Genomic DNA, 25,099 nt, shown 5'->3' on the forward strand with positions numbered 1-25,099 from the left:
AGCATGTGGAGCTACATGGAGAGACAGACTGACAAATGAGGATGTTATGAGGCACTGTGGTGTGGATATGGGTGTGAAAGAAAGCGTCAGAAGAAATACCCTGAGGTGGTTTGGCAATGTGGAGTGGATTGGAGAGTGAGAGACTGATGAAGAGAGTGAGAGACTAATGAGGAGAGTGTATGGGAGTGAAGTGGAAGGGGGGAAGAGGGAAGGAAAGGCTAAGGATGAGATGGAGAGATGGAATGGAGTGGTATACGAGAGAGGGGGTGTGTGAGCTGGGGGAAGGGCAGTGAAATGGCGGGGGACAGGGCAATATGGAGGCAATTTGTTTGTGGTCACCTCTTATGGGATTGAGGTGTATGGCAATAGACAGACAGAGACTTTAATCTCATACAAATACAATTTATGAAAGACCTATGACAAACCTGATAAAATGCAGAAGGGTAAAGGCTAAAATGTCTCACTTGCCAACACTTTTGCATTAATTTATGCTAATGTTTTGATTACATAGCTAAACCCCAGTCCCCTAAATTTCTGATGGTACAAGACAGTACTGAATGATGGAGGGATGAGGGTATAATATACTTAATCCACTAAGCCCAAAGATGTCTTATTTTATTCTTGCTACCTTCTCATGATTTTATTCCACTTAAGATAGACTTCTAAACTGGAGGGGTTATACATAGCTTTAGTAACCCCTTCAATACCAGGGGTCTTTCCTAAGCTGAATAAAACTGTATGCCAGCAGTAAAAATATAAAGGAAACCAAACAGCTTCAAGCAGTTAGGGCATTACAGATGCCAGGGAGGGATGCCTTTTCATGGTGGCACTAATATAATTACACTGCTCTCCTACCTGACTATAAAATGTCTCTCAGCTTCCTGCCTATCCTCCAAAAGCATGATGGTGTACTGCAGAAGAGCAACTTCAGTCTATGGTCTACCATGATCATGTTTAGATGAACCTGGAGCCAAACAATAACAATGGTATTAAAACAGCAGTAGGTTTTGATGGACTAGATCAGGAAAGTAAGGGGACAGCTCCCACTTCCGAACTCCACCCCTGGCTGGACTACTACCTGGAATGGTAACCAGGCCAATACACGGCCCGGCCCCATCAACATGACGGGGATATATACAAAAAAAAAAAAAAATTGGAATGGTCTATGCTTTCCACAAAAAAGCATAATGAAAGAGAAAAATATTATTTAATTCACTGACCTATGTGTTTTTAGACCTTACAGGTACCTGTCCTAATAAAATATAGATTATATCACCTGACATGACTAGATATATGACAAGATTAGGGCAGTGTATGTACAGGAAAAGCTCACTATACTGGACTGACTGGTGGAAGTCTCAGTCTGATTAAGCATGCTTTCACTATACTGTACTGAAATTCTTTCCAGCTATATCACACTATGGGTTAAATGAGTCTGTTTCAAGTCTAGTACAACGACATGAGAGACAAAATTAAGAAAAGTATCCATACTATACAAAGGTGAGCCCTAAAACAAAATAAATATTTCAAAAGTAAATTTGTGTGCCTGTTAATAATGCTCAACTCTTTCTACCAAGTTGTTTACTCTAGATAATGGCAGATTACTGTATTTCATAATATGTGGAGAGGAACCCTTGGGATGGAGCTAATAAAATATATAAAACCCAATACAGTACAGTTAAGTGATGTTTAATTCTTTTTCATTTAGTTAATTGAACTTAGGCATACATCTGATAATGTGAAGTTCGATATAATGAGGTTTTAATGTACAAGCACTCATAACAGAAATGCAGTATCACCTAAAAGACTAGATATAAGACAAGATGAGATACGGGGTGATCTGAAACTACCAATGTACAGCACATATGGAAGTACTGTACAACCCCTTTGTACAATGATGTCAGATACCCAATCTCACATATTGCGAAACCTTGGCTTAGTTTGTAATTCCGGATGCTTTCTGTACATCTTCATCCTCACTGCCAAGGGTAGTTTCCTGGAAAATAAAGATACCATTTACTGGTACAGAAAAAGTGTCAAATTAGGTTTCATCATCATCATCATCATCACCATCTTGACGTTTTTCCCACCTAAGAATATGTGGTTGTGTCCCGAATACAAGGAAAGAGACACTGTGAAATGGATTACTTATCAACAGCAAACCCAATGAAATAAGATTCAAATTCTCAATATGTGTTTGTACTGTCTACTGAGAAATTACTGAAAATATAAACATAGCAAAATGTAAGGGAAATCTATTCTGTAATAAACTCTTTCAATACAATGATACCTTCTTTTTTTATATATATAATGCTGCTCAAGAAGGTCCCCTCTAGGAGAATGGAATAAAAAATTTTCAACTCATTTGCAACACAGATGATTTTTCTATCCCATACTTACTTCCACCAGACAACTTTAGTACTGTACCAGGTCTTCTTAGTTGTTATTGCTAATCATCCCAAGTCTGTCTGGCCAAGCAGACCCATCAGCCTGCAACCAACCCTGCAGGGCTGATCCATGCAATGAACTAATGTTCCCTTGTGACTGAGTGTCCCACTAAGGCAAGACATTGGGAAAAGTGTGGAGGTATGGTTCCTGGGTGGATGCTACATTTGTATGTCTACCCAGCTAACAAGGGCACCACAGTAGGCTCCACTTCACCCTGTGATCTGGTTATATGGTTACCACCCAGCACTGTAAATGGTTTCCTGGGTTACAACCATTAGACTTATCACTCAGTGTAGAGCCAGCTGAAGTGGGAAGGACAATATTAAAAAGTGACTAAGGAAAATGTCAAGTAGGAAGATAGGGGGACAAACAAAGAAATGGAATGATGAAGGTGACAGAAGAAGCAGACAGCACTACATAATGAGAGTGGATGATGGTCGCCACCACCTACCACTAGTCTTCATAGCAAAGTGGTTAAAGGAACTGCTGTCATTGTACAGCATATAGTGTAATATAAATCTTTCTATAATTACTTGTGATACACATTAGTGAAAAATTCTTGTACAATAAGCTGGTGCATTGTTAAACAACTAAAAATTTAATCATACTGCAATTAAGTGAACTACCAGTATCATTAATTGTGCTTCACCCTCTATAACAAGCAAAATTTACCATCATCATCCTAACCCAGTTATCCAGATTGCAAGGGATGACAGTCTAGAGTACAGCTCTCTGATTTCATCAAGGGCACATATCACACGATATGGAAGACCTCGGGTACCATAACTGCACTTGTGTACCATCCATCCATCACCCAATCCTATGTTGTCCCATGAGAAGCATAGAAGCCTGAGGCTAGGCAAGTTGGTCCTGACATTTTAGATGAGAGTGACCGGTCTCATTAATCCCTGAGTGGCATTACATGAGCAAAAAACCCCAACCACCCCTTGGATATAATAAACCTGCACCGGCTCTATCTGATTGGAGTGCCTAAATTACTCACTAAACCACCAGGTGCCATAATTTGGTTATATGGTTATCACCCAGTATTGTAAATGGTTTCCTGGTGTACAGGAAACCATTTGGCTTGTCACTCAGTGTAGAGTCATCTATAGACTGAAGGAAGGGGAAAGAATGAAGGAAAGAAAGACAGAGGAGGAAGTGTAAAGTCACACATAGGCAGAAGAAAGAGCAAAGAATGAAGGAAAGAAAGGCAGAAGAGGAAAGAAGGAAGACAGGAAAGGGCAGACACTCAAAGCAGCACTACACTGAGTGAGTGGATGGTGACCATCCCTACTTACCACCACTCAGAGAATACAGGAGCAATATTTTCTCCTGTCACTAAGAATATTCATCACTCTTTTTCATCATACTCCATTTTTCACTAATAAATTATGTAGGCAGGATTGCATCAGATTATGAGAACTATTAAGACAGTTGCTAAAAAAAAAACAAATAAAAAAATAAATAAATAAAAAATTGCTGGAAGTCATGCAATACAATACTGAATGGAGGTACAATACTGTATTAAAGAAAACATATACTGGTACTTTCGTGAGTCTTACTGTATCATGTCGCCAAGCCTGACCCTGGATGCCTGTGCACGTCGTGATGATGTGCCATATATAAGTGTCTCAGCATGGAGGCACTGGTCCAGGGCACCAGCAGCACCAACAAGGTCACCACTCAGAGCCAACACACGTGATAACTGACGCAACACTCCACACACCTGAAAGGTAGCATTGCTCAGGTGTTGCATTTCATTTCAAAACACAGTACTATACTGTACTCGTAATACTGTAATACCATTTTCGACACATGATAGTCCAGAGGGTCAAGTTGCTCCAACAAAACAAGACCCACGATGGCTTCAATCCGAGGGATACCTGAGGTACAGTATACAGATGCCATATGGGGACGAGTGAGGCTGGCCACCTTTGCCTTAAATGTCAAGATTGAGCAGCCTAGCCCTGGGCCCTTATGCTCCTGATGGGGCAAAACAGGACTGGATGATGGAAATATGGATTAATATTTTTTTCAGTGTACAGTATTAATGTCTGCATCATGACACCATTCAGAGCTGGCACACAGGACATCTGAAGGACAAGAAGTTAATATTTTTTACTTGTTGCTACAGTAATTAAACATACGGCTTACTGATTCAGCATGTGGATTTACCCCAAAGCTTTACAGTTTAACTTTACTTCTCCCACTTTCTCCATATAAAGTAACTGAATCAGTTTCAATATATATACAGTATATATATATATATATATATATATTTTATAACTTCACGGCCAGTACTACCTACCAGAGGGTTGTAATCCCCATGTGCCTCCCTACAGTGCCTAAGTCGAGTGCGCAAATGTTGGACAGCTTGCTGGTATTCCTCCTCCTGCACCAGCACCTGCAACACACATCCCAATTGCATTCTGGACTTGTTTCATTATGCCACGAACTGTTCAAATGGATGAATTATACCCCCAAACGTAAGTGCATCTCTCGTGAGGATACAACAGTTTAGTACTGTCTTGACTTAAAGCTCTGTCATATCTACATGGGTTCAAGTGAGGTTGAAACCAATGGATTCTCACACTAACTGCAATTTCAGCATATGGGTGTAATTAATGCTACTAACACTGTGATGCTGGTAACTTTCAGCTCTTACTGCTGTGACTATTTTTAGTTTTCAATCTTTCTACCATCAGAAGACTTCCTTCAGCTTGGGAGAGATGCTTCAAACTGGGGGGTGAGATACAGGCTTCACTAGCCCCTTGAATGTGTGAGATCTTTTTGAGCTGTATAAAACTGTCTAGAGATACCAAGAAGAAACCACAAAATGAATAATGGAACTGAAGGATTTAATGTTATTGTTGCTGCCATAATCTCTTCTTCAACTAGATGTTACCCTATTGTACTTCAGAAATCTGACTAATTCAGCTGAGTGCTCCAGGAGATTTTTTTTTTTCTTAATAAATACATAATGTCAAAGGACTGCTTTTGTTGTAAGAGGATGGTGCATGAGGTGAGTAAATGTAATGTGGTGTGTGCAGTGGTATTATAATGAGGACACAGTCTGTGAGGTGTATTTTACTGAGAAAGTATTATAGTGACAACACAGTTTGAGTTGCATTTTTGCACTGCGCTAAGAAAACGACAGCAATACAATATCCAATTAAATCACAAATTGCTTGAATAAATCTTGTTAACAAAGAGAACCTACTATGCCCTGCCTATACAGACACCATTTAACAATGGCCCCTTGGTTTTATGTACAGGTGGCTATCATATTGAAAAGCTGATTAATACAAACACTATAAAATTCAAAGATCTAAAACACAAACCTCACCTGTACTGTAAGGTTGTGTATGGCCAGAGTCTTTGCACTGTGTTCCCCATGAAGGCGAGAAAAGAGAAGCCCAAGATTGTGTAGTTCCCTGAGGGCATCCTGAGAGTCAACAGCATGCAGCCGCAGTCGATGCTCCACCAATAGTCCCCGTGCCTCACATTCTGCTACACTCCCGGGACGGTTGCTGTGTGATGGAAGGGTTTGATGTATGAAGAACAGTAATTCATGCAAGAACTATGGGTATAATGTCATCATCATCATCCAGACCTCCTTAGCAATGTCCAGACAGCCAAAGTTTGTCCAGTTCAATGGGCCACACTTCCATTTGCTCATCATTCATGCCCTCGAAGTCCTGGCTCCATCTGATAGGTCAAAAAACTTTCACCATGTTCTGTAGCTTCACATACATCTATCTAATAGAGCCAATACAAATGCTGTCACAACAAAAAGGGGTGCCAAATCCATGGTTATGTGCTTCTCCGCACAAAATTTATCCAGCCAGCTCAATCTCTTGTCAGTCTCTTAGCCTCACCAACTTCCATACCTCTCTTCCTCACACACTCATCCACCATATCCCTCCACTTCTTGCCCTACCTCACCTCCTCCCTCCATCAAATTTGCTCAGATATATCTTTTTCACCACTCTGTTGTCATCCATTCTCTCCACATGACCATACCATCTCAGTACACAGTCTTCAATTATGGTGTTCACAAACTTCCTCACTCCGCATCTTTCAAGAATCACATAATTCCATATCATATCCACTTTCTGTACTCCAAGTACATTCCTCTGCAGTCCCATTTCCACTGCTGTTACTCTTGACTTTTCACGTAAGCCTCACGCAGCTGCAACACTCAAGCCTCTGTTTTTTGTCAAGGCCTTCATGGCACCAGCTACTTCCCTTCCTTGTGTCACTACTTTCCACTTCTGCACATTTTCCTCTATTTTCTATCGCTGTACCCAGGTGTTTGAAGTCACTAACCAATTCCAGTCTCTCTCCAATCACTGTAACATCACACTGTGAGTCAACTTCTCTCTCAATAACCATCACTTTACTCTTTTCTATATTTACTCTCAAGGCAAGATGCTCACAGACATACAAAAAACTCTGCACTAGTTGACCAAACTCCCTTCAACCTCTGTCTCTTTGCCACAGTGTTGCATCTTTATCTCTCTTTTATTGCTGCTTCGAAGGCCACTGCTCCTCTGAACTATCTGCCTGCACCCCTCCACCACTATGATGGGCACGTAACACCCGTCTAGCAACAAACTCTCATCCCTTTTCTGTCCAACTCCCTAATGAAGAGTTAACCGTTACTCCCAGTCCTTCAATTACGCAACAGGTCAACTCTGGCAATGTCTCCCTCTGTCTGTATTTTCTGCTTCCTATGATCTCCAGTCTTTCAAACACAGTGTGTCCAGGCATCTCAAAATGAACGGATCTTGAATTTGGCTATCTTAAGTATTGTTTTTGTTTTTTCTGGGATGATACAGTTTGTGGGCTCCACCCTTTGGTTCCTTCTTCCTTGCATTAAAAAATAAATAAATAAATAAATAAATGAACGAATAAAAAAAAAGTAGCACTGCATCATCAGCAAACAAAAAATTTGAAATATTCCAACCAACACCAATCACTACCAATGCCATCCCTCTCTCCGTTACTCATGTTTTTACTTCTCTCATCACCCCATCCATATAGTACTGTCTATATAATGTATATTAAACATGGGGACATCACACAACCCTGTCGCATGTCCATACTGATCATGAACCATTCACTTATACTGTATGCCCATTTACCCTTACACATGCCTCACTACCATCATAAAAACTCTTGACAGCACCTAGCAGCTTACCATCTACACCATATATTTGCAAAACTTCCACAATCCTTCTCTGTCTACTTTGTCAGATGCTTTTTCCAGATCCATAAATGCCTTAAACACCTTACAGTCCTTCTTCCAAGCCCTCTCCACTATCTGTCTCAGTTGATCCACACATCCTCTGCCACTCCTAAAGCCACCCTGTTCATCACTCACTAGGACTTCTGATATCTCTCTCTCTTACTTTCTCTATAATGAATTCTTTTACATACCTTCACTACAACACTCAATAAACTTATGCCAAGATAATTCTTGCAGTCACTTCGCTCACCTTATTTTTGTTCAGAGGTACAATCACACAACCATGCTTCTTACATATCTCCAACATGCACTTCATTCTGCTCTCTCCACTAAACTTAATCATCTCTGCATACACCTCATTAACCCCAGCTGCTTTCCCATTTTTCAGCTGCTTCACAGCGTTCTTCACCTCTGCGAGTGTCACGTTTTCCGGCACTCTATGCCTTCTCTGTACACCCCAAAACCAATCATGTTAACAGTTGCTTTGCTCTCTTCATTCTCACCCATCAGACTTTCAAAATTTTCGTTCCATCTGGTCTTTACTTCATCCTCACACTTTCACGTTTCTTTCCACTGTCACTTCTACATTTCCGCACCTCTTTCCAGAATAACTTCCTATTTTCAGGGTAATCTGCACTCATTTTTCTTCTTAGACCATCATTTACCCCTCCTTTTTCCTCTTCACTAGTCTCTTTATGTGCCTCTTGCTCTCAGTATATTCAGTTCTTATTTCAACTGAATCCCTGTCCTGTACCCACTCTAGCTACTTCTTCCTCGTTTCCTCCACTGCTCTCTTAACCCTTTAACCGCGGGTGTCATTCCAGAATGACGTTGCAAAAACTGGACCAAACCGCGGGTGTCATTCTCGAATGTTTGTGAATATTTTGAATACCCCGCGTTTTTTCCGTGCGCCAATTGTTTCAAGGGAGAGTAGCTATTAAGTTCTTTCACTCCAGCCGACCCCCACCTCCCTCTTCCCCCCCCTGGGGCCCCACCTCCCACCCCCTGGGCCCCCCACCCCACCCCTGACCAAGCGCGCATCAGTATCTGTCCAGCTGTGTGAGTGACAACACATGTTGATGTGGCAGTGAAGTGCAGGCAATTACAGTGCCTTTTACCTGTCTCAGTGAACACAGAGTGGGTGTTTATCGTATGTGCAGTGTTCATATATGTTTATAGTATTATTATCAGAATGTGATTGGCATTTGGTAATGGTGTGTGAGCAAAAAATAGTGATTACAACACCGCTGATGTGGCAGTGAAGTGCAGGCAATTACAGTGCCTTTTACCTGCCTCAGTGAACACAGAGTGGGTGTTTATCGTATGTGCAGTGTTCATATATGTTTATATTATTATTATCAGAATGAGGTTGGCATTTGGTAATGGTGTGTGAGCGAAAAATAGTGATTACAACACCGCTGATGTGGCAGTGAAGTGCAGGTAATTACAGTGCCTTTTACCTGCCTCAGTGAACACAGAGTGGGTGTTTATCGTATGTGCAGTGTTCATATATGTTTATAGTATTATTATCAGAATGAGGTTGGCATTTGGTAATGGTGTATGAGCGAAGGTAATGATGTGTGAGCGAAAAATAGTGATTTTACACCCCTCACTTCTAACGGCACTGCCCGTCCTGTGAAAGTCAACAAAGTCATGAAACCTACATCAATGGAAAGCTGAAGGTTAGTACTTTCTAATGGTACCTTATTTTTTTCTCTAGCTTTATTCTGTGCAGAATTATTAAGGTTTAAAGGTTTGTTTACATTTGGCTGAAACCCCCGCGGGAGAGGACAGTCAGACCAAAACAATACCCGCGGTTAAAGGGTTAACCTCTTCATCCCACCATGCCGTACGTTTCTTCTTTTTGTCACTCTGGCCACACTACACTCTGCTTAGCATTCCTAACTAACCAGTCCCTATGTGCATTCCACAAGCTGTCCAGATCCATTTCATTCTTCACTGATTTTAACTCCTCCCCTACTTTGGCCCAGTATTCATCTGCCATTTCTTTGATCCTCAGCTTCCTGACCTTCAGTCTCTCCCCCTGACTGCTCTTCTCTCTCTTGGTCAACCTCACTCCTCTCAGCTTGATCTTGCATACCACAATCATATGATCTGACAAACCTCCACATCTTCCTCTCACTGCCCTTGTATCAGTCACACTTCCCAGCATCAATTTCTTTATGAGCACATAATCAATCAGGCTCTTTTCAACATGATCTCCATTCCCTGTATACCATGTATGATCCTCAGCAATACAGGATGATTTATTTAAAACCATACCCAACTTAAATGAGTACTGGCTTTTGTATATCAGTGAATTAAACAAAAACGAAATGAGTAAGTCTATGCCAAATGCCTTAATCCTGGAGGAGAATCGGGAGGCTGTTCTCCTTCTACCTCACAACTCTCTCCACACCATCCCTCCATCTCATCTTAGGCCTTCCTCTCCCCATCTCCCTCCACCTCACTCATGTTCACTCTCCTAGCTGAGCTATCACCTCCACTCACTGCACATGGCCATGCCATTTCAAGGTACACCCAACACCTTCCAGCACATCCACCTCATCAACATGTTGTTCTCAAACTTTTCGATTTGTCTGTCTGTCTTCCTCCATGTAACTCCAAACATATGTAAAGATACACAATTTCCACTCCTCTCGCTCCTGAGATGTCTCCTTCCAGTAAAATCCAAGCTTCACTTTCATTCATTGGATAACTGAACTGCCCATCTTATACATGGGAATAATGGTTGAAATGATGACAGTGATGATAATGATGACATTACGCAACCTCCCCAACCTACTGGAGCCTATAGCAGGAAAATAAGAAATTTTTCATCATACATACCTGACCTGTGTGATGTGGACAGCTCTGGCTAAGCAGTCAAGGCCACGCTGGTGGTGGGGTGTGTGGTCAAGGAGAAGTTGGCCCAGTTGCTGTAGTGGCCCCACCAGCCCAGGGTCCTCACTGCCACCCCCCTCACATTCCAGCACTGACACACTGGACTCAAGTTTCTCCTGGAAGGGAGGGTTAGGCTGGGCTGGGTTGTATTAGATTAGAGTGGTTTGGGTTAGGTTAGAATGGGCTGTCTTGTGTTGTGTTGGCCATGCAAAATAAATGAAGAGTGTTGACCATATTCTCAACCACTTCAGGTTAGGAATGACTACCCATAGTGAAGTGGTAGGAACAGTCATCACAGTGAATGCAAGAAACAATCTCCATCACCCACTTCAATATAATGGTAACTACCTGTACTATAACTGGAAGAAACCTCTAATAATGACGAAGTTTAAGCATACTGTACTAATATTGGACTGACGTTAGTTTTCTTAGCATACCAGTGATATTGCAGGGGGATGTCTTCACATGGTGGCACTGATATAATGTTGACCAGTTATACAAATGTCCATCAAACTCCTTATCACCCAAAAGGGGGATGGAAGAGTGCAGGAGAATGGTAACTTCAGTCCGCAGTCTGCCAGATTCATGTCCAGATGAGCTTGGGGCCACAATAACAATCAGTATGTATCAATACCTGAGCTTTGGAGAATTTCCTCTTCTTGGCATAAAGGTTTGCCTGAGCACAGAGGACCTTTACGTGCAAATCCAGAGGTCGGTCCATGGTAAGGGATGGGGTCAGCTTTTTCTTGCGTTTTGTGATCTGCACAGAGAAGGACGAAGTTAACTGCAATGATTTGTGGGTGTGTGGTGATATACAGGGTGGTCCATATATTACACATTGCAATATTTCTGTGCTGTGGGTATGACTCAGTCTACATTACCAGTGTCTATCCTGCATCGTTTTCTACTTTCCATAACCCCATTTCTACTTTACACCATTTGCTTCTTTTCAAGTCCATGACTGCATGGCTGATGACTAATTTCACAATGCAATATATATTTGAGGTAGGATGCAAAATAATGTTGATTTGGTGTGTGTAGTGTGTCAGGGAGAGCATGCAGAGATTGCCAGGCATGAAAGGACTGATTCTGCTGAAAATTCTTTTGGGTGTGTAAAGTTTTGTCACTTGGGGAACATGTTATGTGCCTGAGGTGGGGCTAGAGCTAGCTCTGTAAGAAGGGAGTGACTGAAGTTTGGGGAGTTCATCTAATGTGCTAAGGGATCTTTGAATGTGGCATGTGTTAGGAATGTAATGCTGCATGGTAGTAAGACCTGGGCAATAAAGGAAGAGGATATGTGTAGGCTCAAACGTGCAGAAATGACACTAATTAGATGGACGTGTAGAGGAGGTTAGGACTGCAATTGAAGAGCTGAGAAAGGACGGGACTTGAATGTGCTCATACTGGTTTTGTAATGAGGTGCTGACTGAGATGGTTTAGGCATGTTGAAAGGATGAAGGATGAAAACTGGGTGTGGAAGACGACAAGTAGGAACATCACTTGTGGGGCTGTGAGAGGAAGACCAAAAAAAAAACTTGGGAAATGGTCGCAGAATGTGACCTCAGGATACAGGTCTAAATAGGGAGGCTGCCAGAGATTCAGTAGTTTGGAAAGCCACCATTAGGATACCAAGACCAACATATGCAAGCATGTTGGAGCCCTTATAAATTACAGGTGGTCCCCTACTTCCTAACATTCAACTTATAAATTTTCGTACTTACAAATTTGTACTTTCAGTACAATATTCAATAAATTACATGAGATATTCAGCACTTTATTATAAAACAGGCTTTGTGTTAATGATTTTGCCCAACAGTAGGCTATTGGAAGTGTTCTAAGCATGTTTAAAAGGCTTGGTAGGTTTGGCTAGATAACGATGTTTGGATGGTTAGGTGTATTAAATATATTTTCAACTTATGAAAAGTTCAACTTATGAACAGTTTCTAAGAACATGACCTGTTCGTAAGCAGGGGACCACCTGTATATGAATACAGGCGGTCCCATTTTACAAACGATCAACTTACACATTTTCGACATAATGAAGGTAGAAACCGTACTTCAAAATTTGAATTTTGATCTTTTTCCTGGGCTAGCAATATACAAGCAACCCACCAAATTCATGGGCCTGAAATTCATGGCCCCCGCTTTTATGCAGATATTCCCCCCAGTAAAAATAATTTGCCCTAACTTTAGCCATACTCATTACATGTTTATTTGTTATTAAAATTTTTACATACAGTAGTACTTCAGTATATATTTGTGATATTTTATGGTGTTTTCTGGTCCCAGATATGGTTTTTTAGTTCTGTGCATACTGCCACAGTGTTGGTGGCAGTCAGCAACAACAAAATTAACCCTGACTATTATAATCATACCCATTTACAGGTTATTTCTTAATGAAGTAAACTGTATACTCTACTGTACAGTAGTACAGTACATTGTATATTTGTGCTGTTTGAAGTCGGTTTTAGGCTCCTGTGATGGTTTCTAGGGGCTTACAGGGGTTATAGGCTACCGTAGGGTCATTTTGGTGGGGGTGTGTCAATATGACACCGAAATCCCAAATTCACGGGGGTCGGTGTCCCCTATCCCCCATGAAACAGGGGGGTTTGCCTGTACAGTAAAATACTCTTGCGTGATGCTGGCAGCGAGCCGCTCAGCTGCATCTCTCAGTCTGCCTTGCACTCTCTAGTGTAAAAGACTGATGCTCTACAGCATTCTCTGTTGCCAGCATTTTTTTGGATACCCCTCCCTCCCTGTACCTACTGAACATTGTGTTTTGTGCATCCATCACACTTATGAAATGTCCATCTGTCTCTCCCGCTACTGGTGTGAAGAGGAAGGCAATTACTTTGACATGAAACTCAGGATAACTGCCCAGCATGAAGGCGGAAAACCTGTAGGGTCCTGGTCAAATTGGCCATAATGTCCAAACTGGTAAATGGCCAAATGGCCTAACAGCCTAAATAACATAACATAACCTATTTGGACGTTACAGCCTAAATGACTTATGGCCGAAACGACCAGGACCGAGCCTGTAATGGCCATCACACACGAACTTGGACTTATGCAACTGACGATCTCAGTATAATATTCAATACATTACATGAGATACTCAACACTTGATTATAACATTGGCTTTGTGTTAACAATCTTGCCCAAATGTAGGCTAATGAAAGTGTTCTAAGCATGTTTTAGGAAGGCTTGGCTAGGCTATGATGTTCAGTTGGTTAGGTGTATTAAATGCATTTTCAGTTTACATAAAATTCCACTTACAACCAGTTTCTCGGAACGTAACCCGATCGTAAGTTGGGGACCCCCTGTATATACCATGTGCCTGCACTCCTCACACGAGAAGACTACACTGTTCCCACGACACACAAGAAGAGAGGACACTGAACCCCCCAGTGTTGTTGGAAGGGAAATTCAGTACAGTACAGTACAGGTACCTCTTGATTTACACAAGTTTAAATTACACGTTTTTAAAATAACACAATGTAAAAAATTTGTCATTTTGTTTACAATACACATTTTTCTTAAACGCTCACCATCCACTCACTTGATGTAGTGCTGCTCTCGGGTGTCTGCCCTTCCCTCTTCTCCATCCTTCTTTCCTTCCATCCCCACCTGTCTACTTTCCTTCATTCTTTCCTCGTCCTTCTGCCTACAGGTGACTTTACAATCTCACTTCCGTCTTTCCTTCCTTCACTCTTTCCTCTTCCTTCTGCCTGTAGGTGACTCTGCACTGAGTGGCAAGACAAGTAGTTTCCTGTACACCAGGAAACCATTTACTATGCTGGGTGGTAACCATATAACCAAATTTTGGCACCTGGTGGTTTAGTGGGCAATTATTGCGCTCAAATCGGATTGAGCTGGTGAAGGTTTATATCCAAGGGATGGTTGGGGTTTATTGCTCACGTAATGCCACTCAGGGATGAGAGAGGCTGGTCACTCTCATGTTAAATGTCAGGACCAACTGCCTAGCCCCGGGCTCCTACGCTCCTCATGGGGCAATGTAGGATTGGATGATGGATGGACGGATGAACACAATTTAAGAAAAAACAAAACTCACACCATAGAGCATTTCCTGGGGCAGCAATATCTGCTCATGAACCGGAATTCCAGCATTCATTGACCGCAAAAGTGCTTGCTGATGTGTTCGAAAATATAAGATCAGGACTTGCTCTGCTGGAGGAGAATGCCCCCAATGTGCAGAGAAGTTCTACAGTTTCCTGTAAGGCACTGGCAGAGCTTAAATGCTACAATGAGATGTTGAGGGAAAAACAAAGGGAAACCACCCAGACAACCATACTAAACTTCTTTAAGAAGAGGAAGCCAAAGCCAGCCACAGGAGGTGAGTCAGAGCAAATGATGGATTCAGACAAGTTGTTGTGATGTCAGCTGCCTGTGCCTCTGCTCTCTATCTGTACAGTGTGTGTACATGGTTCATGTGTAATTAAAAGTATGGAATTATAGTATAGCTGTATTTTATTCACCACATAGTACTCTAGAAAATTCACAGAACCTAACTCCTTCACTTAATATGTATTCTTATGAGAAAATTATGTTTACATTACACGAAATGCAAATTATACAACTTCTTCTGGAACACAATACTCGCATAAACTGATAGGTACCTGTACTCTATTACAGAAGCTTAGAATTTGAGTGTATATTCCGTCCCACTTAATTTGTTCACTTATAATTATGTACCAGTCACTACAGGGTCTGTTCAAAAGGAACTAAACTTTTTAAATAGCACACCAACTGGCCAACATAGTTTGATCATGAGAGGAGCGCTGTGTAATGGCAACTTAAGTTTTAATCTAACACCAGCTGCATCATGCCACGTCACTTTGTCATCGAGGCACACATGCTTGTGTGAACGTATTTTTAGTGCATTTGGTGATCTGTTGCAAGTTGAACAATGAAGGATCTGGAAGAGGAACATGTCTGCATGAAATTCCGTTTCAAACTGGGAATGTCATAACAGGTGATGAAACGTGGGTGTATGGCTATGATGTTAAAATATAAAGGCATTCATTGCAGTGGGTAGGAATATTGTCACCGGGACCAGAACAAGCATGTCATAAGTCACTCAAATGTGAAGGCGATATTGACCGTCTTTTTTTACTGAAGGGGCGTTGTTCATTATGAGTTTGTTCCAAGTGGTCAAAAGCCAAAATAGAGTTTTACTTGGATGTCCGGAAGCGTTTGAGGGAGGCAGTGCAATGGAAGACCCCTCAGGTGTGGACAAACAAAACCTGGATGCTGGACCATGACAATGCACCTGCTCACACACTGCTCCTTATCCATGACTTTTCGGCAAAGCACAAGACGACTATCATCCCCCAACAACCCTACTTTCTGGATTTGGCCCCTGCAGACTTTTTTTTTTTGTTCCAAAAGTTGAAATCCACCCTGAAAGTTAGAAGAAAATTTGCCAAGTCTACTAAACATGCGTTCACCCAAGCATGTATACCTCAGTGATCAAGTGATGTGGCGTGACGTGGCTAGTGTTAGACTAAAGCTTAAAGTCAGTGCTACACAGTGCTCGCATTGTGATCATGCTACACCAGTTAGTTAGTGCACTATTTAAAAAGTTCACTTTCTTTTTGGACAGACCTTGTAAAGCAGGCCTATGAAATGCTAAGACACATCACCATACTACACAGTATCGTAAACCATGCCATGTCACACACTAGCCAAATCACATGAAGCTAATGCTTTACTATACTTCTCCTTAGTAATCTATCACAAAACTTCAACCGCAGCAAACTCACCTCAAGATGCATACACTCACACTTACAGAAAAATTCCAACCCTATTTCCCACTGATAACAAATATGGCAGGTAGGATCTAGTTTTAAAGGTAAGACAAAGAAGTTCAGGGAGTTCTTGCCTCTCCTGACATTGAGAGGACCCTCCCTACGTGCTAAGGGGTATGCAGCATGTGTTAGGAGTGTAATGCTGTATGGTAGTGAGACTTGGGCAGTACAGGACGAGGATATTCGCAGGCTCAGACGTACAGAAATGACAATGATTAGGTGGATGTGTAGTGCGTCCATGCGTGCAAGGTCTGGGGGGACTGGGTTTACAATGGAAGAGTAGAGAGATACGATGGGACTGGAGTATATTGGTGTTGTGATGAGGAGAGGCAGATTGAGATGGTTTGGGCATGTGGAGAGGATGGGGGATGATAATTGGGTGAGGAAGGTGAGAAGTATTAATATTGGGGGTGGGGTTATGAGGGATAGACAGAGAAAGACATGGGACGAGGTCATTAAATGTGACCTCAGGGTTAAAGGACTGAACAGGGAGGCTGCAATAGATCATGCAGCATGGAGAGCTGCCATTAGGTGACCAAGGCCGATGCATGCAAGCATGTTGGAGCCTTTAAAAACGAAACGAAACAGACAGCATAAAAGTTGGAGAACTATGAAACAGAGTGGTCAGTGATGTAGGCCAACACATCCATTCACCCATCATTCAAGCATTCACAATTTTCAGTTCCACCTCAAAAGCAAAAGTTCCACACAATATTTTCTATATCGTTAAAAAATGAACCCCCACTTACCATGCGGGAATAGGTGTGGGTGTGGTGGAGTGCATGAGCAAGTGAGTCATGTGCAGGTACCAGCTGATCCAGCTGAGTGCGAGCCTCACCACATACCAGGTGGCCCCAGAGTAATGTATGGTGAACCTTGGTACAGGGAAAAGAGATACAGTATTGTGAGGTATGAAAAATAACAATTGTATGAATTAAGGGGATAACACATCCATAAACCTAATACCTAGTTCTGCAATAGCTACAATATCTGCATACTGATAAATATATATATATATGTGTGTGTGTGTGTGTGTATACTGTATATATGCAGGTACACCCTTATTTAACGATGAAACTGGTTAGGTAAAAACCCATCGTTAGGTGGGGTTTCGTATATCGGGGTAGTTTTAACATGTAAAGTAAATGGGATGCACTTTGCAGCCTTGGGTTTCACCCTCAACCAAGTCCAAAACCCACCCAAATGAGTCCAAAAACAAGTTTAAGCCCATTCTAAATGGCCTAACAGCCGTAAAGAACCTAACCTAAGCCTAACACGGGTAAATAACTCACTAAAACCAACAAAGAAAATCTGAAAATCATGGAATATGTCTGGAAAAAATCAAACTTAGTAAACTGTACCCCAAAATAACAATGTTCACCCCACCTACAGCTAAAACACACTAACCTAAGTCTAAAAACTGTTTATAAATCAACCTAAACACACAACTTTAGTCTAAAATATCCTCAAAATCGGTAAAAGAAAATCAAAACCCATTGTTAAACTGGGGTTTGGCCATCGTTAAGGGGAATATGGTGGTATTTCTACCCCCATCGTTAAGCCGGGGTATTGCTTCTAGGGGTATAGTATATTGGGGTATTACTGTAAATACAGATAGATAGATAGATTTATATCCATCCATCCATCCATCATCCAATCCTACGTTGCCCCATAAGGAGCGTAGGAGCCCAGGGCTAGGCAGTTGGTCCTGACATTTAAGATGAGAGTGACCAACCTCACTCATCCCTGAGTGGCATTACGTGAGCAATAAACCCCAACCACCCACTGGATATAAACCTTCACCGGCTCCATCCGATTGGAGCACAATAATTACCCACTAAACCACCAGGCGCCAAAATTTGGTTATATGGTTACCACCCAGCATAGTAAATAGTTTCCTGGTGTACAGGAAACCATTTGGCTTGTCACTCAGTGTAGAGTCACCCATAGGCAGAAGGAAGAGAAAAGAATGAAGGAATGAAAGACAGAAGAGGGAGTGTAAAGTCACCTGTAGGCAGAAGGATGAGGAAAGAATGAAGGAAAGAAAGATAAAAGAAGATGGAAGGAAAGAAGGATGGAGGAGAGGAAAGGGCAGACACCCGAGAGCAGCACTACATTAAGTGAGTGGATGGTGAGCGCCCCACCTACCACATAAATACAGTATATATATATATATATATATATGCAAACTAACCACAGGAGAAATGAAAGGAGTGACAGTGAGTACTTTCGTATATTACATCTTCAGACAGAGTGAGACTCTGTCTGAAGATGTAATATAAGAAAGTACTCACTGTCGCTCCTTTCATTTCTCCTGTGGTTAGTTTGCATACATATCTTCACAGTGAAGTGAAGTCTCTGCATATATATATATATATATATATATATATATATATATATATTGTGGTAGGTGGGGGCGCTCACCATCCACTCACTTGATGTAGTGCTGCTCTCTGGTGTCTGCTCTTTCCTCTCCTCCATCCTTCTTTCCATCCATCCTCTTCTGTCTTTCTTTCCTTCATTCTTTCCTTGTCCTTCTGCCTAAGGGTGACTTTACATTCCCTCTTTCGTCTTTCTTTCCTTCATTCCTTCCTCTTCCTTCTGTCTATGGGTGACTCTACACTGAGTGACAAGCCAAATGGTTTCCTGTACACCAGGAAACCATTTACTATGCCGGGTGGTAACCATATAACCAAATTATGGCGCCTGGTAGTTTAGTGGGTAATTGTGGCGCTCCAATTGGATTGAGCAAGTGAAGGTTTATATCCAATGGATGGTTGGGGTTATTGCTCACATAATGCCACTCAGGGATGGGTGAGGCTGGTCACTCTCATCTTAAATGTCAGGACCAACTTGCCTGGCCCAGGGCTCCTACGCTCCTCATGGGGCAACGTAGGATTGGATGATGGATGGATGGATGGATGATCAGATGAAAATATGTTCAGGGAACGGCTGATACAAGACAAAAAGTATTCAGTTTGCAGGCTTCTCTAATCTATTTGCTATGGCTGAGATTAACAAGTGTAATATTCAAGGAATAAATAAAAGATACAACAAAATTATATAGCTACTGTGTGCAAAATAGTACATGGAAACAAGCAACTGGTTCCATAATTATTCCTCTCAAAGTATAGGGGTCTGGGGCATGGCTACCATCGCCTAGAACACTTGAAGGTGGCTAACTGGCCTATTTCCAAGGTGGAATCAAATGATAAAAAACTTCAACCCACCTCTTAAGGATTTAAAGTTGAGCAAACAACACACTACTTTCACCCTATAGCATCTCCATACTGTACATCTTTCTCATACCACTTCTTTGTGACTATGACCATATTATAATGTTTACCTCCTGCTACAGTTCAGTATTCAAGATTAAGAGATGGGAATATTGGTCATTGAAATGTGGACAAACTACCAGACTGTCACTGGTACAGTATCTACAAAATGGAAGCCTTTACCTGAGGCTTCTTGACAGGTGCCAGGTCAGTAGCCAGGTGGGCTGTAATGGTTTCAACAGCCTCCTTTGCTTCAGTCTCGGCTTGTGGAGGGTAGCCCTGTACGAGAGTTTGGAGGATCATTTTAACACAGAAAAGTATGCAGAGTCTGATTAATTTAAGTACTGACTACAAACAATAATCATTACTAGAGATATGGAAGTGTAAACTGATTAATACATGTTCACAAGCAACAATCATTAGATTAGAAATACATGCATACCTGTATATATATATATATATATATATATATATATATATAAAACGCACGGTTGAGTGACAAGCTTTTGTTCTAACATACTCAATATAATGGAACAGGTCGTAATCAACATGGGAAAAAATTTGAGATCACGCAGGAAGTCTGCTGACCCTGCGACAAAATTTGAGTCGCGCGTGATGACATCACCCGTCAGACTCACCATGATTAGCCGGCTTACATCCAAGAAAAACAGAACTAGCTAGTGTACACAAAAAGATGCAATTTATACTAAATGCAAAGATGGATATTGGTATGTACAGAAATAAAATTCACCTTAACTTAAGCCACCAACCTTGAGATAAAGATATGCCTGAGCAAGGAAAACACGACACCTGCAGTATCGCCAGTGCTGATCCCCATGCACCACCCTGGCGAGAGCCCGAGCCCTCACAAACTCCCGCACAGCTCCATCCCCAGCCCTGCTCCGATCCCCCAACTCGCCCCGCTCCCCTGTCCCCACTCCGGCTGCTGCTCCCAGGAACCGCCGGCCTCGGTAAAGTGCCAACTTGAGCTTTTGCTGTGGTGGTAACAGGTGCTCCTCCACTACCCACTGGGACTCTGTTGTCACAAAAGTAGAAGAAGAAATTACTACATACAAAAATCTGTACCAGAATACAGTACTGAAAGTTGAGATGCTGTGGATCAAAGAAATGACAGATGAATACTGGGCCAAAGTAAGGGAGGAGTTAGAATCAGTGAACTGGAATGAAATGCATCTGGACAGCCTGTGGAATATATATAGGAAGTGTTTCATTAGGAATGCTAAAGTGGTGTGTGGTGTGGCAAGAGTAACAACAAAGAAGCAAGGTACGGCATGGTGGGATGAAGTGGTTACGAGCACAGTGGAGTAAAACATGAAGAAGTGGCTAGAATGGATACAAGACAGGGGTTCAGTTCAAATAAGAACTGAATATATTGAGAGCAAGAAGCACATAAAGAGACTGGTGAAGAGAAAAAAGGAGGTAAATGGTGGTCTAGGAAGAAAAATGAATGCAAATTACTCTGAAAACAAGAAGTGATTCTGGGAAGAGGTGCGGAAATGTAGAAGTGACAGTGGAAAGAAACGTGAAAGTGTGAAGGATGTAAGTGGTAGATTATTAACCCATGGGAATGAAGTTAGGACTAGATGGAAAGAATATATTCAAAGCCTGATGAATGGGAATGGAGAAAGTAATGCAACTGTTAATATGATTGGTTTTGGGGGTGTACAGAGAAGGGATGCAGTGCCAGGAAACGTGACACTCGCAAAGGTGAAAAACGTTGTGAAGCAGCTGAAAAATGGGAAAACAGCTGGAGTTGATGAGGTGTATGCAGAGGTAATTAGTGTGGTGGAGAGAATGGAATACAGTGCTTGTTGGAGATATGTAAGAAGGCATGGATGAATGAAACTGTGCCAGTAGAATGGAAAAAGGCAGTGATTGTACCCCTGTACAAAAATTTAAGGTGAGTGAAGTGAGTGCAAGAATTATCGTGGCATAAGTCTACTGAGTGTTGTAGGGAAGGTATATGGCAGAATTAATACAGAGAATAAAAGACATATCAGAAGTCCTAGTGAGTGACAAAAAGGGTGACTTTAGGAGTGGCAGAAGATGTGTGGATCAAATATCTGCAGTGAGACAGATGGTGGAGAAGACGTGTGAGAAGGACAATAAGGTGTTTATGGCATTTGTGGATCTGGAAAAAGCATGTGACAAAGCAGACAGAAAAGGAGTGTGGAAGGTTTTGCGCATGTACGGTGTAGATGGTAAGTGTGCCATCATGAGCTTTTATGATGGTAGTGAGGCATGTGTAAGGATAAATGGGCATCTGAGTGAATGGGTCATGATCACTGTAGGAATGTGACAAGGATGTGTGATGTCCTTAAGGTTTTTCAATATATGTGGACGGGGTGATGAAAGATGCAAAAACACGAGTAACAGAGAAAGGGATGATGTTGGTAATGAATGGCAATGGACGGAATATCTCTAATTTGTTGTATGCTGATGTTGCAGTACTACTTGCAAATACCAGAGAAGAACTTGGTAGGCTAATGCAGAGTTTTGCTGATGTCTGTGAGTGTCGTGACTTGACAGTAAATGTAGAAAAGAGTAAAGTGATGGTTACTGAGAGAGAAGGTGACTCCCTGTGTGATGTTACAGTGAATGGAGAGAGACTGGAATTGGTGAGAGAGTTCAAATACCTGGGTACAATGATAGAAAAGAGAGGAAAATGTGCAAAAGAAGTTGAAAGCAGAGTGACACAAGGAAGAAAAGTAGCTGGGGCAATGAAGGCGTTGGTAAGAAACAGAGGCTTGAGTGCTGCAGTTGCACAAGGCTTACATGAGGGAGTGTTGGTGCCAACTTTAACATATGGATGTGAGACTATTGCATGGGATGAAAATGAAAAGTCAAGAGTAAGAGGAGTGGAGATGAGACTGTTGAGGAAAGTATGTGGAGTACAGAAGGTGGATAGGATACGAAATAATGTGATTCGAGAAAGATGTGGAGTGAGGAAGCAGGTGGACACCAGAATCGTGTTATAGAGGGGTGAAAAAGGTATATCTGAGCAAATCTGAAGGAGGGAGAAGGCAAGGTAGGTCAAGGAGAAGATGGAGAGATATGGTGGATGAGTGTGTGGGGAAGAGAGGTTTGGAAGTCGGTGAGGCTAGGGAACTGACAAGAGATCGAGCTGGCTGGATGAATGTTGTGAGGAGAAGTGCATGATCAGAGATTTGGCACCCTTTTTTAACGTGGCAGCGTCTGGATTGACTCAATCGGATACATTTGTGTGAAGCTACAGAGCATGGTGAATGTCTTTGGCATATCCCATAAAGCCAGGATTCCGGAAGCTTGAATGATGAGTGAATGGACGTGTGGCCCATTGGATTGGGCAAATTTGGGCTGTCTGAACATTGCTACTCCTCAACCTTCCCTAGGGTAGGAAAGGAGGTCTGGATGATGATTAATGATGATGATATATATACTGTATATATATATATATATTCATAATCAATTCTGAATATTACCAAACAGTCCCACATTATGCCATCTGAGGCATAAGAACCCAAGGCTAGGGTACAGTACCAAAATACAGTACTATGCTCCTGAACATTATCTATGTGATACACAAACCTCCTGTCACTTCCACTGACATGAGCATATTATCAAGATGAAAAAACAACTATAAGTTCAAAATGCTTGGGTACATACCAGTAGGGCTTAAAAAAACAAGAGGGGCACTAACCAAATAAGACTCAACAACTGATTTCTTGATGTACATAAAGCAATGAAGTAAACAAGTTAGTTCTTACATTAGACACGGACATCTACTCAAGGGCATTCGTCATCCAGTAGTGAAGTCCTTCTATCTAAAAGAGCCCTGAACCAAAATTTGTATTTTCAGTCTAAGATAGTCACTACTAAGATGAATACCAGTAATATTGCTTCATGGCCACAAAATGAAAATAAAATCTGGTAAATGAGATTACTGGAGACTGCTTTTAAATTCTTCATCCCTCTGCATGATTTTATTCAGATTTGATTGGCCCTCTTGTACAGAAGGAAATAAGTACTATATTCCTCAAACTCACGGTCTGTAGAATCCTTGGAGCTCTTGGGGGTCTCATCTGTTAAGACAACATCTTTGGGAGAGTCCTGGGGGAGGTCTGAGCCACTGACCAGACTGGTGCGCTTGCTGGACTCACTGCTACTCCCACTGGCACCGTCACGCTCCTTACCCTCGGTGTTGCTGTCTAACCCACTCTCGTCATCCAATTCATCAAGGTCATCGCCATCTTCATCACCATCACTCTCACTGTCACTTGCCTTCTCATCATTCTGATGGGATTAACAGAGTGTTTAAAAATTGTTCACTACAAGCGTCTCTCATCGGCTGGATAAAATCAGGAACAACAGTAAGAAACAAAAATAAAAAGGCACCATTTGCAATACTATGCAGTTTAATGTAATGGATTGGATTTTGGTTTAAACTTACCTGGTGGTGTTTACTATCATAATTATCAATGAGGTGAGTGTCTGTGTTGTCCTCCTTTCTGTCCCTCTGCCAGTCCTCCTCCTCCCCTTTAGAACTGACATGGGGCAGGATTACCTCATTCTCTTGCTCACCAGCAGAAAAGTCAGGGAAGCCTTTGCTGTAAATGAAGAAATAATTAACACTGTAAAATTAACAAATGACTCGCTAACTTAGAGTGTATACAGTCAATTATTATGATATACTGTATTTTCTTACATTTTTTCTAATATGTCAAAACTAGATTACAGAAAAATGTCCTGTTACAATTTCAGTGCTACCTGTAACACTGATTGGCTAATTTCTTCTAATTTACAGTGCTAGAACTCTAGAACACATCCCTGGTTTATAAGAGGGTATGGAATGGGTTTTACCAAGGTTGTATATAACTTCTAATGTTTGAAAGTCTATCCACAACTGAAAATAATTATAATTATGGAAATAAAAAAAAAATACTGCCGAAGTTGTTTTTGTCCCTGTTCATCTGAACGTTAACGCAGTGGGCTGCAGGCTAAAGTTGCCCTTCTCATGCAGTCCTCCATCCTCCTTATGGAGGACAGAGGAAAAGGAGAATAAAAGCAAAATGTATCACTGGATTCAAGGGCTTAAATTACTGCAAGGGCACCATAAATGTATGAGACAGAGGGGGGAAGAGGGGCCAGGAAAATGTGTCTTTTTCAGGGCAACCGCTGACTTCTCTGGGCAGTGGCTCAATCGGTAGAGAGGTGTCCTGCAGACCTATCAGACCCATATATATATATATATATATATATATATATATATATCCATCATCAAATCCTATGTTTCCCCATGACGAGCGTAGGAACCCAGGGCTAGGCAAGTTGGCCCTGACATTCAAGATGAGTGACCACCCTCACTCATCCCTGAGTGGCATTACGTGAGC

The 25,099-nt window shown here is 41.7% G+C and overlaps 1 protein-coding gene across 1 annotated transcript; it reads right to left on the reverse strand.

Moving 5' to 3' along the window:
* Positions 1 to 1,914: 1,914 nt before the first annotated feature.
* Positions 1,915 to 24,179, reverse strand: LOC145415552 (tetratricopeptide repeat protein 23-like). Its single transcript, XM_080284775.1, has 11 exons — positions 24,174 to 24,179; positions 23,756 to 24,002; positions 20,480 to 20,745; positions 19,893 to 19,988; positions 17,184 to 17,309; positions 11,241 to 11,366; positions 10,553 to 10,722; positions 5,798 to 5,981; positions 4,760 to 4,855; positions 4,014 to 4,177; positions 1,915 to 1,996 (listed from the first exon to the last, which is right to left on the reverse strand). The coding sequence occupies exons 1-11, from the start codon at positions 24,177 to 24,179 to the stop codon at positions 1,915 to 1,917; spliced, it is 1,563 nt and encodes a 520-aa protein (XP_080140901.1).
* Between the last annotated feature and the right edge of the window lie 920 nt (positions 24,180 to 25,099).

The sequence above is a fragment of the Coenobita brevimanus genome, chromosome 103 (genome assembly GCF_032717465.1).
Source record: "Coenobita brevimanus isolate Jiangsu-jjx chromosome 103, ASM3271746v2, whole genome shotgun sequence".
In the NCBI taxonomy this organism is placed as follows: domain Eukaryota; kingdom Metazoa; phylum Arthropoda; class Malacostraca; order Decapoda; family Coenobitidae; genus Coenobita; species Coenobita brevimanus.

Bases quoted from the DNA above. Each gene is read 5' to 3' on its own strand.
- LOC145415552 (XM_080284775.1), bottom strand. The intron at 19,989-20,479 runs GTTGGTGGCTTA...ACTCTCGTACAG, and splicing joins AGGCATATCTTTATCTCAAG to GGCTACCCTCCACAAGCCGA. The intron at 11,367-17,183 runs GTAAGTGGGGGT...TTCTCTGTGCAG, and splicing joins CCCACACCTATTCCCGCATG to ATCACAAAACGCAAGAAAAA.